The 17077-nt window shown below is 50.7% G+C and overlaps 1 protein-coding gene across 2 annotated transcripts in view; it reads left to right on the top strand.

The window, feature by feature from the left end:
* Nucleotides 1-15501, top strand: part of FARS2 (phenylalanyl-tRNA synthetase 2, mitochondrial) — a 454626-nt gene extending 439125 nt beyond the window's left edge. For both annotated transcript variants that reach the window (XM_067006818.1, XM_067006808.1), the window contains 2 exons: nt 13239-13301; nt 14819-15501. In XM_067006818.1, coding sequence (XP_066862919.1) covers nt 13239-13269 — 31 coding nt within the window. In that variant the 3' untranslated portion in view covers nt 13270-13301; nt 14819-15501. The remainder of the gene's footprint in view (nt 1-13238; nt 13302-14818) is intronic.
* Nucleotides 15502-17077: the final 1576 nt, after the last annotated feature.

The raw sequence follows: 17077 nt of genomic DNA, 5'->3' as shown, positions 1-17077 counted from the left end.
AATAATCAGAAAACCGTTGTTGCTCAGTTCTATATATCTTCTCAGGGAGGCAAACGAAAATTTTGTGATCAACTTACTGCAGATAAGAATTGCTTGATACGTATATAGTCTCAGCCTCCTTTAATTCTCATTAATCACAGCCCAATCCAGTATAAAAACTATTAACTACCTTGAGGGCTGTAAAAGGATATTGCAAAAAGATGGCAATGTCTCACTGTTTCCACTGAGATCAGGACAAGAAGAATTAAGGATTCGGCCGCAGTGAGAACGCAGGAAAGGAATATCCATCTGGGTCAAAATGGCCCAGCGTCGCCGCCCTGTAACTGGGAATCTGCACCAGTCCCCTTCTCTGGGATGTTTTAGCAAAGTTGGAGGGCTCTTCCCTTCCAGAGATGGATGGAGTGGAGACACTTCTAGAAGAAGGGGTGGGTTGGCCCAGGTTTTCAAACTGTGTTTCACAAAACCTTGAAGTCACAGAAGGCACATGTGTGGTTCTCGAAAGTGTGGCCAGCAGCAGACGTGGTTACTACATGCAAACCCCTTCACTCTGTAGATCAGAAAGGACTTACTCTGTCCTGTGATTCTCCAGCCACTGAGTATGTTTGGGTTCATCAGGCTATTTATTCACAACAAAGGCTTTTTCCTCTCTAGTCTTTGGCTCGTAACTGGGCTCTCTCCCACTGGTGATGCCTTGATAATACTTGTGTGGTCCAAAGAGCCAGGTTCCGCTGTGTGGCTAGAGTGATTTTTTTTCTTATAGTCCAGTGTGTGTGTGTGCCTCTGTGTGTGTGTGTGTGTGTGTGTGTGTGTGTGTGCACGTGCACACAGACAATGTGAGCATATGTTCTCAAAGCACAGGAGAAAGATAAACGTCTCCTGTGCCTTTCTAAATTTTGATATTCTATGCTCACATAGTCAGCTCTAAAAACCTATATTTAATACTGGCTATGGAAGGAACTGGACCTGCTAAGTCTGAAGTTATAAAATAGCTCCCCATGTCCCCTTTCACTTACCCACACCCAAATTACTCCTCTGAATTATTCTCCTCTGATTTTGGCTGGAATCTTGCTTTTCTGGCTCCTGTCAGATATTAATGCAAGTTTCTCTTGGGCAGATGCAGCTATTGCTTTAGTCTGGGAATCCCGGAAAGCAAAGCCTGAGACAGGGCTTGGGAGCAGTTTCTTTCAATGAGAGGTGAAGCAGGAGGTGGGCGTGAGGGCAGGGAGGGTGAGACGGGAAGAACCATGTGTATTATTGAGATCGCTGCCGCAAGCAGTGGGGATGGGTTCTGCTGGGACCTCTGAGAAGTCCAGAGGATGCTTCTCAGTGTTGCCATTGGAGGGATGAGAGGTGGAAGTGTTTATCCGCTCCCTGCTGGTGAGGACCGCCCCTGGTGTGGTGACATGCTGCACTGCTGGGCTGTGTCGTGCGTGGGCTGAAGGGCTCAAAGCTTTTCGGAGAAAGCGCCGGTGCAGTGCTCGCCCCGGCAGCACATGTACTAGAAAGCCCTGGCGCAGAAAGCAGAATCAGCTTGAGTGTGAGTTCGCGTGGAACCATCCCCTGCAGCTGTGGCTGAGATCAGAGGCGGGTAAAGGGTGGTGATGCAGGGGAATCACGGGAACCGTCTGCAGCCTGCCCTTTGCACAGCTCGGATCCCCTCACCGCTACGTCAAGTCCACTCTGTTACTGAATCTTCCAGGTGATGGCAGGCTATGCGCTCTCAAAAGGGTACGTCTCAAGCTGAAGTGCCAGCTTGTGCATCTGGTTCTGAGGCCATAATTAATATTCCTCCCTCTCTTTTTCTCTTGACATTCACACAGCTCTATTGTACAAGTGCCGGGGTGGCTGAGGACAGAGGATGGCTGATGTCACTAGCCAGTCCCTCCTGTCGACCTGGCCAGTGAGTGACCGCTCTGTGCTGAATCTTCTCTCGTGACATAAAGATCTGCACGTCTGGTGGCCACTTCCCAAGATCCCTCTACATGCTTCTTCCCGGACCTCTTTGTCTCTGATCTTCCAAACCTGCCCCTTCTGTGTCCCCACAGTTAGTGAATAGCCAAGCTATTCACTAACCCAGGAGTCCGCGTACGTCCTTCTCTTAGGACCGTTCTCGGGCCATACAAAGCAGACAAGCAGGCACGCTGCTCACAGCCCTCTGCCTGCCGGGAAGATGTCCCCTTACCACTGTCCTTTAGGGCCACCCCTGATAGAGCCATAGTGTTGACAGCAGCCGACGGGCAGCCAGCACTGACGACTGGAGCCAGCCCTCCCATGAGCCAGGGACAAGCTGTTTTCCTTCCTTTTCCGAAAGATCATAGCCGTCCAACGCTGCCCCCGTAGTTACAGACGTAAAGCTGAGAGGGAGAGGTGCCAGCGCAACGGGGGGAGGTGACCTGGAGACCTGGGACACCTTGTGTGCTCGGCACTTGCTCAGACCTGACCCTAAACACGCCATTTCCATCAGCTGCCTGACCAACTTGGTGGCTCTGACGATGTCCAGCTCATGACGAGCAGTTCCGGTCATGTAATCACTTGATGCTCCCTTTGCAACTTGGTCTCCATTACCTATTGTCGCTTCAAGAGCTGGTTTTTAAATGGTGAGTGCCTTTCACAATAAATAGTCCCTGAAAGGGAGTGGCCATGGCCTTGCTCCAGTAACCTAGGCGTTCTGCACTGCAGATCTCCTACCAGAGCTCGTCAACGATCCCTCACAGCATTTTCTCTAGTCTGGATGCCCCTAGCACCGGTGCATTTGATCAATTATATGGCCTCGATAGCAGGGTGGGTTGCACTGAAACCTAGAATTTCTGTAGAGCCCTCTCATACTTTGGGCCTCATTCAAGACTGGCGCTCGAGAAACAGGTCAGAGAAATAATATCAAGGGCAATACAGGCTGCCCACCCCCTACCAAATCCAACGTGTCCTCAAGCCACATACCATTTTATAAGAGGGTAATCATTTAACTTAGAGGGCATGCCCCGGACCACTGACCTCTTGGAGTCTTCTCCAGTATGTCTGGACTTTGCAAGCTTAACGGGCTGTCATGTCCTGCCCTCTGACACACATATGTTTCACTCTAGCATCCAAAGCCCTTGCTACTTCCTATTTGCCATTCCGGTTACAGCATCATGCCAGTGATGTAGTAGAGCGCGTGATATTCCAGGGGTTGTCAAGATGACAGCAGGAAAACGGGCATACACCTCTGGGGTAAGGCAGTGAACACGCACTTGTGTCCTTCTGACGCAACACAGAGCTGCTTCGGGTTATCTCTCCTGAGGAGGTTTGATTTTTTTTTTTTTTTTTTTTTTTTTTTTTGCGGTACGCGGGCCTCTCACTGCTGTGGCCTCTCCCGTCGCGGAGCACAGGCTCCGGACGCGCAGGCTCAGTGGCCACGGCTCACGGGCCCAGCCGCTCCGCGGCATGTGGAATCCTCCCGGACCGGGGCACGAACCCGTGTCCCCTGCATCGGCAGGCGGACTCGCAACCACTGCGCCACCAGGGAAGCCCCTGAAGAGGTGTGAAAAGAACGCGTTTTCCAGATGGATAACCACAGCCCGAGTTCCGGTTGAGATACCACATCCCATTCGGCAGCTGCGGTTGGGACTCTGCTGCTTGGATAAGTGGTTGCTAATCTACCATCACTCATGAAAATCCACCTGATTTTTGCAGAAACCGTAACAGACACATTGAATGGGGGTAGGACGGTGACCTCCACCCCGGTGCTCCTCAGATTCCTGAGAAGAGCACCATTCTCAGCCGTTCCATCTGGATTTACTCTCTTATCTGGGGGAGGGGGGGGCACTTTCTGGAGTTTCCACTTGCTCCTTCCTGTCTTCTTGGTTGGGTTTCTGCCAGCTGCTAAGTCAGTACATCCCAGGACAGAGGAAAGGACCACAGGGTGGATCCTCAGACCCTCAGAAGCACAGAGAGACGAGCCTGGTGTTCCCTGTTGCTTTTCTCTTGAGGTATTTATTTGCCAATTTATTTGCAGCAGAAAAGCCTACAAGTCCAGCAGAAAGTGGCAGCTCTGTGGCTGGAATCTTGCTCCGGGAAACTGTGCTGTCCAGGACGGACTTAGGCTAAAGAGCATAAACAGACAGTCCCCCAACTTGCCCCTTGGGGACATAATCATTTTCCCCTCAAACTTTTGGACACTGCTGCTTAGACCCCTGTGCCCCCAGCAGACTTCCCGGGCAAAGCCACCGGGGGTATCTCCTCCCTCACCCTCCTTGGGGCCGGGGTGGTAAGGAATTTGTCCTCCCACAGGGAGAGCTGACCCTTGTCTCTGGCTCCTGGGAGGTGACCTCCCTGCCTGATATAGGAGCGTCTCTGTGATTCAGGGGGAGCCCCTTGGACCCCACGTGATTGTTTACGCTAACGGAGGGACCCACACCCCTCAGTTTGGTATCGGCCCAAACTGCAGAGAAGGCAGCTGGAAGTGGGTTCAACTGCGTGGCCATCAGACCGTCAGTCGTGCCTCCGTAACGGGTGAGCTTCTCTGGTGGGGGTGACCCGAGCCAGACGGTCACGCGCCGATGCTGGGAGGGTGGGCTCCTGAGGAGAGCGGAGGCCACGTGTCTGGGACCCTAACTCTGCCCTGTGTGTTTGCCTCCTTCCTCTGGTTCTAACGCTTTCCCTGGAATAACCTGTAGCTGTGGGTGTAACGGTTTTCAGGGAGTTCCGTGAGCCCTTCCGGTAAGCTATGGGAAGTGAGGGTGTTGGGGAAAGCGCCGGAACCTGCAGGCGGGTCAGAAGCCAGGGCAGCCTTGGCGACAGTCCCCTCGGACTTTGCAGCTTGACTGGCTCCAGGTAAGGCCCCCTCTGCCTCTGCATCTGCTCTAGACGACAGACAGCCTTCCACTGCCTTGTATTTCAGATGTTCCACCGTCACCCCAAGAAACAGTCACGTGCTCTTGTAGCTTATTGGAGATGCCAAAGATGTTTCCCGGAGGATGCAATAAGGTTCTTCTCTTTAGCTGCACCTACCCGTTCATACAAGATCGTAATAAAAATCGCGTACTTATTATCTGGCTACATGCAGGCAGGTGTATGATCTGCCTTCTGTGTGGTGTGGAGACGACCCTTCTTTACAGGAGAGCCTCTCTCTCTTGTGCTTTCCACGTGGCAAGGTCATTCTTGCTCATCCTCGGATGGAGTATTTACGAAGTATTTACAAAGTAAAGCCAAACTCTCCTATTTGTGCTTACTCTGGCCTTTCACGTGAAAGAAATCCTTAACATTGGCGAAGGGCCTGACAAGCATTTAGTATTAATTAATTCTTGGAAGTCTCTGGGGAGAAGGTCAGTGTTCTTGGGAGCTGACAAAATGGATTGTTTCATTAGGCGGCTAAGCGGTTCGCCTTGAGGCTGGAGCCACGGAGCTCTCTGCCCCAGGCTGGGGGGCCCTGGCGCCCCCAGGCTTGGAGGCAGGGATGGATGAGGGCCATGCCGTGCGTGCCTTTGTCTCTTTTCTTTCCCTTTCACTGGTAGCCTCACTCCAGGCTTTTCCAATTCCAGCTTTTCCCCTACTTAGGAACTGAATTTGACTATGATTTCTCCCAAAAGTTACGCGTGAGCATCAAAACGCGAGTCCCCTGGTGGCCGTGGCTGGCATAGTGTAAATGTCTGTCCTTTGTTCTATAGAAGTTTTTCTACAGTTTCCCAGGTAATCATTTTATTATTTTTAAATTTTGCGTCATAACGTTTGCCTGGAAGGCTGTGTCTGCTTTCTTCTCCTCCGTCCTTCTCCCCTCTTCCCCTGCAGGCCCACGTTCCTCAGTGCAGACACAGGCCGAAGGCACTGATGGGGCAAGGACGTTGTCCGAATTTGCGTTGCCCACTGAATGTGTCAGTAATTAGAACACCCGCCCCGACAGCCTGGCCACGTGTTCTGTTTTCATCTCGGATTTGCCGATAGTGTCTTCGGCCAGAGAGACAGCAGACTCCTGTCCCCATCCCCGCTGCCTTACTGCTGCTTTGCACAGCCGTATCTGTGCCACCCACTGTCAGGCAGAGGCTTCCTTTTAGACACTTTCTTCTCCCCAATAGGACTTTGCACGTCGCTAATGCTCCATATGATGGATAGCACTCTGGTTCACCAATATTCAGTTCTCTACTCTTTTCGGATTACAATCTTCCACACCCTTGAATTCACGCGGGGCCGGGTGATGAGTTTCAGACCAGGACGTGAGACTAGAGGTGATGTGTATCCCTCCTGAGCAAAGGCCCTCCCTCTCCTGCTGTGGGGGACACTGAAGCCCCCCATGGAGATGGCGGTGTTGTGAGATGGGGTCAAGTGACTTTGGAGCAAAGACCCCCCCCCTCTCCCACCAGCCCATACTGGACATGTAGCATGAGAAGAAATAGGCTTTCGGTGTGCTTGGCCTCTGAGATTTTGGTGGTGTTTGTTATTAGAACCCAGCCTAGCTCATGGGTTGGCAAAGTACTGCCCATGGGCTGAGTCTGGCCCTCCACCTGTGTTTGTAAATAAAGTTTTATTGGAACACAGGCTTCGCCCATTCATATACACCCATGACATATACATAAAGTTGCTCTCACGCTGCCATGACGGTGGAGAATAGTTCTGACAGGGGCTGCAGGGCCTGGAAAGCGGAAAATATTTACTGTTTGGCCCTTTAGAGAGAAAGTTAGCTGATGCCTGCCTATCCTGACTGATACACTCAGCGAAAGCTTCTTGAATTATTAACTTGACCATATGAAAGGCAGAAGCCCCAAACTGGTTGTGAAGTAGCATCAGATTATTTTGCATGATGGGCAGGGCAGCTTGAATTGGCAAGCATTTATCGAATGCCATTAGGTGTCAGACTTGGGGAGGACGCTTTCTCCTTGGGGCCCTCTGGGCTCAGGATTGGGGCTCCCCTCCTTTGTAAGTCTGGGAAGTAAGGACTCCAAGTGGGAAGGAGGCTGTGGCAAGAGAATAAAAATCCCAAGGACTCTGCATGAGCTGAGGGATAGCTCACCACAATCTCCATTAAAGTTCATTCATTCATTCATTCGTCATACATGGCGTAAGCTGCTGCCATTTATGAAGTCCATGGCTGAATAGAAGGCCCATAGAAACCATTAGGCAATTACACTACAGTGTGCTAAGTGTTAGCAGAAGAGCTAACGTCGGGAAGGGTCTTCCTGATGTTTACCCCACTCTTGATCTAGCCAAAGTGGTAACTGGTATAATTCCCTGAGACTGAAGCCAGGCAAAGTCTAAGAATTGCTGATTCACCTGCTGGAATACTTGGGAATTTTCTTCCCTCTGAGGTAAGGCCTGGAACAATGTCTCCACACCTGGCCTCACAAGGGAGCGATTCCTACATCATGGCTTCGGGCAGGGCACCACTGCTGAGGCTCAAAGCACAGAAGAGCTGTGCCCAAGTGCATCTGCCTTCAGCTCTTTTCACCTGATCCTCCCCTAACAGACAGCCCGGAAAGCAGCACCCTAGTGATGACGAGAGCATGACTGGAGCTTGGCTTTTCTTTCTTTTGCGGGGCTGTGGGGTGGGGCTGGGGCTGGGAGGAAGGGGCTGGGTAAGCCGGAAGGGAGGTGAATGAGAGCAAGATACACACGAGCTAAACTGAGAGTAAACTGGACAGTGCAGTCTGCGGTTTTATGGGAAGCTTGCCTTCCCCACGTTTCTACCTCGAGCAAATTGATTTGGTACAGCCAGCTCCAGCCGTCATCTTCTTTCAAGTCCGGTTACCGAGGAAACAGAGGGCACACCGCTGGGACAGTCTGCCTGTGTCCTGTGCCGACCAAGGCTGTTAAAGCCCATCAACTCGGCCTCTGAGAAGCTCTGAACACGGACGGTTTCAACTGCCAGCCAGGTTCTTATTTATTTATTTTACTGCCTCGGCAGCGAAGTGAGTTATTGAACCGTTCACTGTATCGATTGGGGCAGCTTTCCCCTGCATCTCCCGGACGCCCGAAGCCCTCTGGAGCTGGTGGCAGCCCAGAAGCCTTTTGCGGATGGTGGGTCCTCACCGGGGAAGCCAGGCGGCGTCCACCCTCTGACCCCCGGGGCAGGGGCCCAGGCTGGGGCATGCACGGCACCACCTGGCTTACAGAGCCTTTGAACATGTGAAGAAAGCTACGCACGGACCTCCTCACAGAAAAGCACACGCACACAGAACTCTGCATGTAATTTAATGGAGGAACTAGATTCCTAGATTACATACTTTTTTTTTCTTTTTTCTTTTTTTTTGCGGTACGCGGGCCTCTCACTGCTGTGGCCTCTCCCGTTGCGGAGCACAGGCTCCGGACGCGCAGGCGCAGCGGCCACGGCTCACGGGCCCAGCCGCTCCGCGGCACGTGGGATCTTCCCGGACCGGGGCACGAACCCGCGTCCCCTGCATCGGCGGGCGGACTCTCAACCGCTGCGCCACCAGGGAAGCTCGCAGGTTACATACTTTTGATCTAAGTTTGTTCTGCTTAGGACTAATTTCTGAGTTTTGGAAAAGAGTAAATACACTTCGGATGTGTCCAGGATTCAACAGTCCAGTGTCCTAGGGACTATGTGACTCAAAGGGAAAATTGCCCTTCCCTGTGTCTCCTGGGGGATCTCACGGTCCACTCGGCCTGCTCTGAAAACGGTGAACTTGACAAAGACCACACCACAGTGTCTCCTGCCTGCTCTCTGGTTTTGTACAGCCTGCGAGCTAAGGATGGTGTTTACAGTTTTTAGTGTAAAACGTAAACAACTCTATTAGCCTTTTGGGGGGACCGGTTGCCGGAGGCGTTGAGGAAATTGATTCTTGACCCAAAAGTCCTTTCTAGCAAGGCCCTCCCCGTCCCTACACGCTTGGCTGGGGGAGGGGCAGTGAGGTCAGAGGCACTGCTTGGCTTCTTCCACTACAATAGCTCTTAGCCCACAGGCTAAGGACCCAGTGTGGATGCTGCAACAACCTCCAAGTATGTCCACCCCAGCTAGACATTCAGGGACCAGGGGGATGAGCACTGGAGGTGGGGTGGGGGCACGTCCGTGGACCCAGGGGGCCCACTGTGAGCTGGGCCTAGGCCAGGGCTCCATTTATTACGTTCCTGACTAAGGCAGACAGACATGGCGTGGCTTTGTGACTGTACAATGTCAATTTGGACCCTGTGTCCAATGGTCCCCCAAATGTTGGAGCATTTGGCTTTCTTCAGTGTACGCTTATCCACGTAAATGACCGTGGGTGTTTTGGGAGAAGACTCGGGAAATCATTACCCTTATACTTGCCGTGTGTTGCAGGCCTCCCTCCCTCCCTCCCTCCCTCCTTCCTTCCTTCCTTACCCCTGGGGACCCAGACTCTCCTTCAGCCACTGGGCTCTGGACCCCAAATCTGGATCCAGTCTGGAAACTGAGCAAAACTGGGGCCTCGCCTCAGCCTCCAGCTCGTCCACCCCCCCCCACCCCCCCACCCTGCCGATTTCTCTGATTTGCACAGACGGAACACGCTCTCCTTACCGGCTGCTCATCTATTTTGCCCCTAGGGCCCTGTGCTCTGTCTACTATTTCCTTAACTCCCTGCGGGTCAGGCCCTCTGTCTGCGCCTCTGACCTGGACACTCACGGGGATAACTGCCTCCACCTGATTCTGCAGGTGGCCTCTTGTCCCCTTTCCTGTTGGTGAGCCCGGCTGTGCAGCAGTATCTCTGTAGAGGTACCCAGAACCTCCGAGTGCCGCTGGGGCCCTTTTGGCGGGGACAGGGCAAACTCTGAGTCCAACGAGCTGTTTAGAGTGTTGCTGTGTGTGTGTGGATTCTGTGAAATTAGATCACACACAGGTTAGGGGACAGAGAGCAATGGCCCTTTGATGAACTGATACCTGTGGTCAGTGTGGTTTGGGGTTAGGCTTTTTTAGTAATTAAAAAACTCAGAAAGCCAGGAAATTACTATAGTATTTATTTACCTTTGCTTTTTTTTTTTAATAAAAAAAACTTCTTTATAAAAAAGTGAATCCCTCTCATAATTCTCCATGTTAAAAGACATACAAGTCCTACGTACAATTAAATGCTCTCACCGCCATGCTGGACTCTTATAAAGACCACTTAATAAATCACGTTGTGTTTAGGACTGTCACGTGCAGCATCTACCCCAGGATGCTTCCACAGTCTCTGGCCCCTTCTATTTCAGCCTCGTTATAATTTCTCAGAAACAGACTCACAGACATAGAGAACAGACTCGTGGTTGCCAAGGTGGAGGCAGGTGGGGGAGGGCTGGAGGGGGAGTTTGGGGTCAGTAGATGCAAACTGTTATATACAGGATGGGTAAACAACAAGGTCCTACAGTACAGCACAGGGAACGCTATTCGATGTCCTGGGATAAACCATAGTGGAAAAGAATATAAAAAAGAATATACATATATATATATATGTGTGTGTGTATAACGGAGTCGCTTTGCTGTAGAGCAGAAATTAACACAACATTGTAAATAAACTCTATTTCAATAAAAAAATAATTTCTCGGAGAAGAGATGTCAGTGATCTCCACCCTCGCAGTTACCTTGTGAGAATCGCCGGCCTTCCTTCCTCTCTGTGGTGGCTTCCTTGGCCTCCCAAGCGGAGGTCTCCATCCTCGGGCACCCTTGCTCTGCTAAACGGCCCTGTGGCTTCTGGAAAACAAAGACACAAACGACTCTGCTGCTGTCCCACCTCTGTTACCTCTTCCCAGGGAAACTGAGCAGGGCGACAGAATGGCAACTGAACTGAGCTGACGGTCATGGGAAAGGAATACGGGGGTGCCTGACTTTGATGGGAAGGCTGAACGATCTCTCTGCCTATACCTGGGCGAAGAGCATTCAGTGCAGGACGAGCAAGTATGAAAGGTGGAAACGGACTTGGCGTTTCTGCGGATCCCAGAAGGCAGTGGGGATTTAGAGGATGGTGGGCAGGCAGGGGTGGGCGCTGATGCTGGAGAGCCTGGCAGGGCTCAGATCAAAGAGGGTAAGGAAATTCGAGTTTAAGGAAAATGCTGTGAGAAGAGCAGCGTGTGGCTTAGGGTAGGCATTCTACAGAAGGTAGTTTCTTTTGCCTTGCAGTTTTGTTTTGTTTTGTTTTGTTTTGTTTTTTGCCGCACCGTGAGTCATGCTGGATCTTAGTTCCTCGACCAGGGATCGAACCCACGCCCCCTGTAGTGGAAACGTGGAGTCTTAACTGTTGGACCGCCAGGGATATCCCTGTAGTTTTTTAAGAACAATGGGAAGCCATGAGAGGGGAGGGTCATGGTGTAGTTCTGGTGATGGGACAGACTTGGGAAGAGAAATAAGGCGGCTGAACCAGCCGGAGTTCAGCCAGGAGACAGAATTCACACAACTTATTGGAACAGAGAGAGTTTAAAGAAACCTAAAAACAAGAAAAAAATGTCTTTTATATTTCCCCACATTTTCCATTTTGGGGGCTCTTTTTTCCTCTGTGAGGATCCAAGTTTTCATCTGGCATCATTTCTCTTCACCCTGAAAGACTTCCTTTTCTTTTAATGAAACAGTGAAACTTCCTTTGCACTTTTCTGGTAGCGTAGACCTGCTGGTGCCAGTCTCTCACTTTTTTGTTTGTTTGTCTGAAAAATCTTTACTCTTTATTTTTGAAAAATATGTTCACGAGGTATAGAATTCTAGTTTGACAGATTTTCTTTCAGAACTCGAAAAATGCCATCCCCTGCCTTCTGATTTGCACTGTCTCTGACAAAACATGTTTTAATTCTTAGCTTTCTCACTCTCTCCATAAAATATGTCTTTTTTCTTTGGCCGCCTTTAAAATTGTCTCTTTTTCACAGTTTTTCAGAATTTTGATTCTGATGTGCTTCGGTATAGTTTTCTTTCTGTTTTCCTGATTGGAGTTTATTGTGCTTCTTGGATCTATGGATTTATTGTGGCCATCAGTAGACTCTGAACCACAAGAAGGCAAAGCTGGTTTCCTCTTCCGTGAAATGAGGGTGAGTAGGTATTGAACTTACCTGGAAGCGCTAACTGACAATGAGATAGCAATGAGATCCATAGAGAATTAAACAGATAGTTCCCTTCCTGCCTGGAACAGTTTTCTCCATTTGGGTCTGTCAATGGCTGGGATTGACGGTGCACCAAAATCCCAGGGCTGTTATTGGTAGTTTGGGGCTCCTGCAGGGTCTGTCCTGCATCTTCAGATCAATTTTTATGTTTCCCTCTACTCTGCTTCTATCGAAACATAAAAACTTCTAAGTGTAACCTACACCCAGATTGTTTTTATAACACTGAATTGATGCAGTTTGGGAAAGATTTTTTTCTGAATTCCCTTTTGCCATTTTCACGTGACAAAGGGAACACCTCCCTGTCGACTCTTACAAGCAAACTTAGCCATGATTCCGTCTGACCGTGCGTGCGGCCACTGATGAGTGGTTAGCCAGTCGGCGGAAGAGCCGGATCGGAGAGAGTAACCACTCCCTTGCAGCGTAAACACAGCTCTCAGTCTTGACAGATGTCACCCCACAGGTGCGCATGGAATTCCACAATGTGCCGCGGGCTATGCCCATGCTCACCCAGTTGCAACTTTTCCGGTAATAAATACAGATTTGGGTAATGTCCCCTGCTACCGTGGAGACCTCGGTACTGCCTCTGTGGGCTGTGAGAACCCCAAAGAGTGAAAACTGCCTGCAAAATGGGTCTAAAGCCTAAAACCACTTGGCACTGGGAGAATCTTATTTACCGAATTTTATAGTCCGAGTTATTATAATGAATAGATGGTGAACCCCCAAGATTCCCCCTCGGGGACTATGGCAGGCAGACCCCAAGGTGGTCCCCACGTTTGCCGCCCCATGACGTTCATACCCTACCTACATAATCCCCTCCCCTGGAGTGGGGGGCGGGGGGGCTTGGGACTTGCTTCTAGCCCCTGGTATAGCAAAAGTCAAGGGATTTTGAGAGATCGTTCAAGTCCCCAAATCAGCTGATTTTGAGTTAACGAAAAGGGTGAGCCTGAGTTAATCAGGTTAATGCCCTTGAAAGAGGAACCAGCCTCTCTGTGCCGAGAGACTCCTTGCGGGCTTCACGGAGAAACTGGCTGTGTGGGAGGGGCTCACGTGGCAGGGAACACGGGCCACTTCTCGGACTTGCAGGCGACCTCTAGGACTGAGGGTGGCTTCCAGCAAAAATAAGGCCTCCGTCATACAACCACAGGGAAGTGAGTTCTGCCACCAACTTGAGTGATGTTGGAAGTGGGTTCTTCCCCAGTGGAGCTCCAGATGGAAATGCAGCCCAATCAATACTTTGATTGCAGCCTGTGGGACCCTCACCAGAGCATCCAGTGAAGCTGCGTCCAGAGCCCTGACCCACGGAAACAGTGAGTTAACGAACGTGTGCTGTGTTAAGATGCTAAGCGAGTGGTGATTTTGTTACACGGCAACAGGTGACCAGCACAAGGACTGAGGTCCTCATTTCCACAGCGCCTGTGGTGGAGGTGGCTGGGTTCTTCTCTGGGAAATGTCCTCAGTCAAGGACAGCTACCTCCCCCAAGGCCATGTCCCTCCTCCTCCGGGGCAATCAGGTCCAACGACTGGTCAAGACTGGGCAAGGGGAGATGTGAAAGCACAGCCCGCACGCTTCCAGCCCCGGCAGCTCGGAAGGACCACGCCTGGGCTCTCGGTGGATTGACTGGGGACTTCAACGTGACTGCCCAGCAGTTCAACTGCTTCCTCTCCCAAATCCTGCTTTCTTTACTCCCCTGCGCGTGCGTCCTGAGATCACTGCACAAAATACTTCCTACCTGCCGATCTCTTCCTCAGGGAAGGGAACGTTCCCAGAGACCGTGACCTAAAATAGTCGTAATGATTTTCTTTAATACATCACTCACTGTCATGTGCTGTCCCCTAAAGTCTGAAAGCTAAAGGAAGAGGCAATTGAGAGAGGAACAGGTGCTGGTGACCTTGTTTTCATTTGCTTACGCTTTATAAACACAGATTTCCTTATTTTTTTTTCAATAATCTTTCCTCTAAAAGATTATTGATCTTTTTTACGAAAAAAAAAAAAACTAGTAAGAAGGCACTGGGATGGTCTCTAGAAACAATTGAGGTTCATTTTTTAAAATTTTTTATTTTTACAGAATGGGACATGGAGGCTGTGTGCGCGCGCGTGTGTGTGTGTGCGCGCGCGCGCGTGTGTGTGTGTGCGCGTGCGCATGTGTGTGACTTGCCCAGCTCATTCACTCATTCACTCAACAGATATTTAGCAGGACTGGAGGTGGCCTCCTTGTAGGCTGTGCAGGATGTACAGACAGATGCGTAGAGAGTCCCCTCCCCCTCCAGCCACGTGGCTTCCTGATGTGGCACTGCTAGTGGCTGAGCTGGGCTGTTCAGTGAGGTTCTTACCCTGCCACTGTCCCACCTCTACGAGGGACTTAAGTCACTCAGCTCCTGTGATTTCTCTTCGACTGGCGTGTTGCATAGAGTCAACTTGGACCCACCAAATCGTTCCTTGAGCTCTGGTGTGTCATTGCATAGATGGAAAGCGACAGAAAGAGCCGTGCTCTATTTTTGTCTCAGGGTTCTAAGGAGGTGGCTTAGTTTGATTTAACAATAATGGTCAGTAACGCCCACACAGCGCTTCCATGTGCCGGGCACTGTTTGAACACTTTGCAAACACGAATTCAGGTAATCCGTCCAACAGTCTCGGGTTATGGTAGCTTCGAGTAAAGTCATGAGCAAATAAATGCCCACGAGTGTGTCTGAGTTGCATTAGCCTTCATTTCAGGAAAAGGGTCTGGGCTCATGAACTCATGCTTTGAAAAGACAAGTGAAACTTTATGCAAGTTCTCATGAAACCCCGAGTTTGCTAATACTTCTTTCTCCCTCTGGAAAATAGTCTCTTTTAGGTGTGGATTTTATGTAACATACGTGCCGATCCTTGACCATCCGGCACCAATTCCTGAAGTGTTCAACGAGCCCCGGCTCCTTACCGCCCTTGGCTGCCCCTCCCCCGCCCGCCTTCTCATGCTTTCTGTTCCCGGACACGCATCTGCCAACGGAAGAAGCTCGAGACGAATGGGACGTCCTGTCGCGGGCCGCGCCAGCCGTGTGCTCCCCGCCGTGGAGCCCCGGACCTTCCCGCGGCCCCTCCTGACCCCAAGCTTCTAGGCGACAGGAGAGCGTCGCCTCTGTTATCACTCTGTTTCGGCTTGTGTGCTTTCCCTTTATCACCACAAAGTCCCTGGAAGAACACCAGTGTAATTCGGTTTCACTGAGTCACTGAACACACACTCGCTCTCCCCTGTGTATTTCTAACCCACCACTGTTTCCTGGCCACCTTCTATGGTGTGACGTCACTCTGTGTTGAATCCTGAAAAAGCATAGGTCCCAGTCTCTGCCCGTGAGGAACGGCTGGAGAGAAAAAATGCACACAAATGGGCACAATGAGAAGGAGAAATGCTTTCATTGTATCTTTTCTGATAAATTGTAAAGCACATCTGTACCCCCTTCTGGTCTGTTTTATTGAGCACCCCGCTGTATTAGTGTAACAAATCACCAGAAATGTAGTGGCTTACAACACAAATGTATTATCTTGCAGTTCTGGGGATCCAAATTCCAAAAAGGGGGCTTCCCTGGTGGCGCAGCGGTTGAGAGTCCGCCTGCCGATGCAGGGGACGCGGGTTCGTGCCCCGGTCCGGGAGGATCCCACGTGCCGCGGAGCGGCTGGGCCCGTGAGCCGTGGCCGCTGCGCCTGCGCGTCCGGAGCCTGTGCTCCGCAACGGGAGAGGCCACGGCGGTGCGAGGCCCGCGTACCGCAAAAAAAAAAAAAAAATTCCAAAAAGGGTCTTGTTGGGCTAAAATCAAGGTGTTGGCAGGGCTGCATTCCTCCTGGAGGCTCTAGGAGAGAATCTACTTTCTTGCCGTTTCTGAGTTTAGAGGCTGCTTGCACTCCTCGGCTCATGGTCTGTCCGTCTTCAGAGACAGCACTGGCCAGTTGAGTTTTTCTCACACTGCATCACCAGGACACCGAGTCTTCGGCCTCCTTGTTCCACATTTAAAGGACCTTTGTGATTAAACTGGGCCACCTGGATAAGCCGGGATAATCTCCTATATTTTTTTTTTTTTTTTTTTTTTTTTCGGTATGTGGGCCTCTCACTGTTGTGGCCTCTCCCATTGCGGAGCACAGGCTCCGGACGCACAGGCCCAGCGGCCACGGCTCACGGGCTTAGCCGCTCCACGGCATGTGGGATCCTCCCAGACCAGGGCACGAACCCGTGTCTCCCGCATCTGCAGGCGGACTCTCAACCACTGCGCCACCAGGGAAGCCCAATCTCCTATATTTTAAAGTCACTTGATTAGCAACCTTAATCCCATCTGCAACCTTAATTCCCCATTCCCATGTAACGTAACAGGTTCTGGGGATGAGGACATGGACATCTTTGGGGAAGAGGGGCGTCAGTCTACCTATCACACCCAGCATGTATATTCTTCACAAGATAACGCCACGTAGACCAAATGTCGTGTAGCCCAACAGATAATACAATACTATTAAAACGATAAAACAAGAGAAGGAAGATGCAAAGCTTGTCATACCTCAATGCTCATTAAGTCCAGAAAACAGATCCACTTTATGTTTTGAGCGAGGCCATTGTAGACGCTGCTGTTTGTGATTATTATCCCCTCTAAGTAAGTCAGATGAGTTAGAATTGCTGTCAAAGGGACACAGAAACAAGCACTGCTGATTCTGTGTACTGTCAAATGAGCACTCAGGCACTTAATTGCTGAATTATGTGATATAGACGGTGTGTGTTTGGGGAAGAACGACTCTTCCTTTCCGCCCTTTCTGATGTTTCACAGTTGCTTGAGATGGGCCAAGCACCCCAAATTTATCCATTCATTTAAAGCCATCCGTTGACTCAGCGTATATTCTTTTGTGTCTGACAGTCGCCAGGTACAGTGCTGGATGCTGGGGAAATGAGGAACAAGACCAAATGTGTTCTCTTTGCTCTTAGAAGTTTTAACCTAGGAGGGTCCACGTGGGAACTGCGGTAAGCCTTCTAAGGGAACGGGCAATCCAGACCTTGAAGCATTAGGAGGACTTAGCGAGGCTGAGAGGGACGAGGAAGACGTTTCAGGAGTAGGAGGGGAGAGCTGA

Source organism: Kogia breviceps, chromosome 10 (genome assembly GCF_026419965.1).
Source record: "Kogia breviceps isolate mKogBre1 chromosome 10, mKogBre1 haplotype 1, whole genome shotgun sequence".
NCBI lineage: Eukaryota > Metazoa > Chordata > Mammalia > Artiodactyla > Physeteridae > Kogia > Kogia breviceps.
Note: the sequence above shows the minus strand (reverse complement) of the source record. Positions and strands in the feature narration are given on the sequence as shown.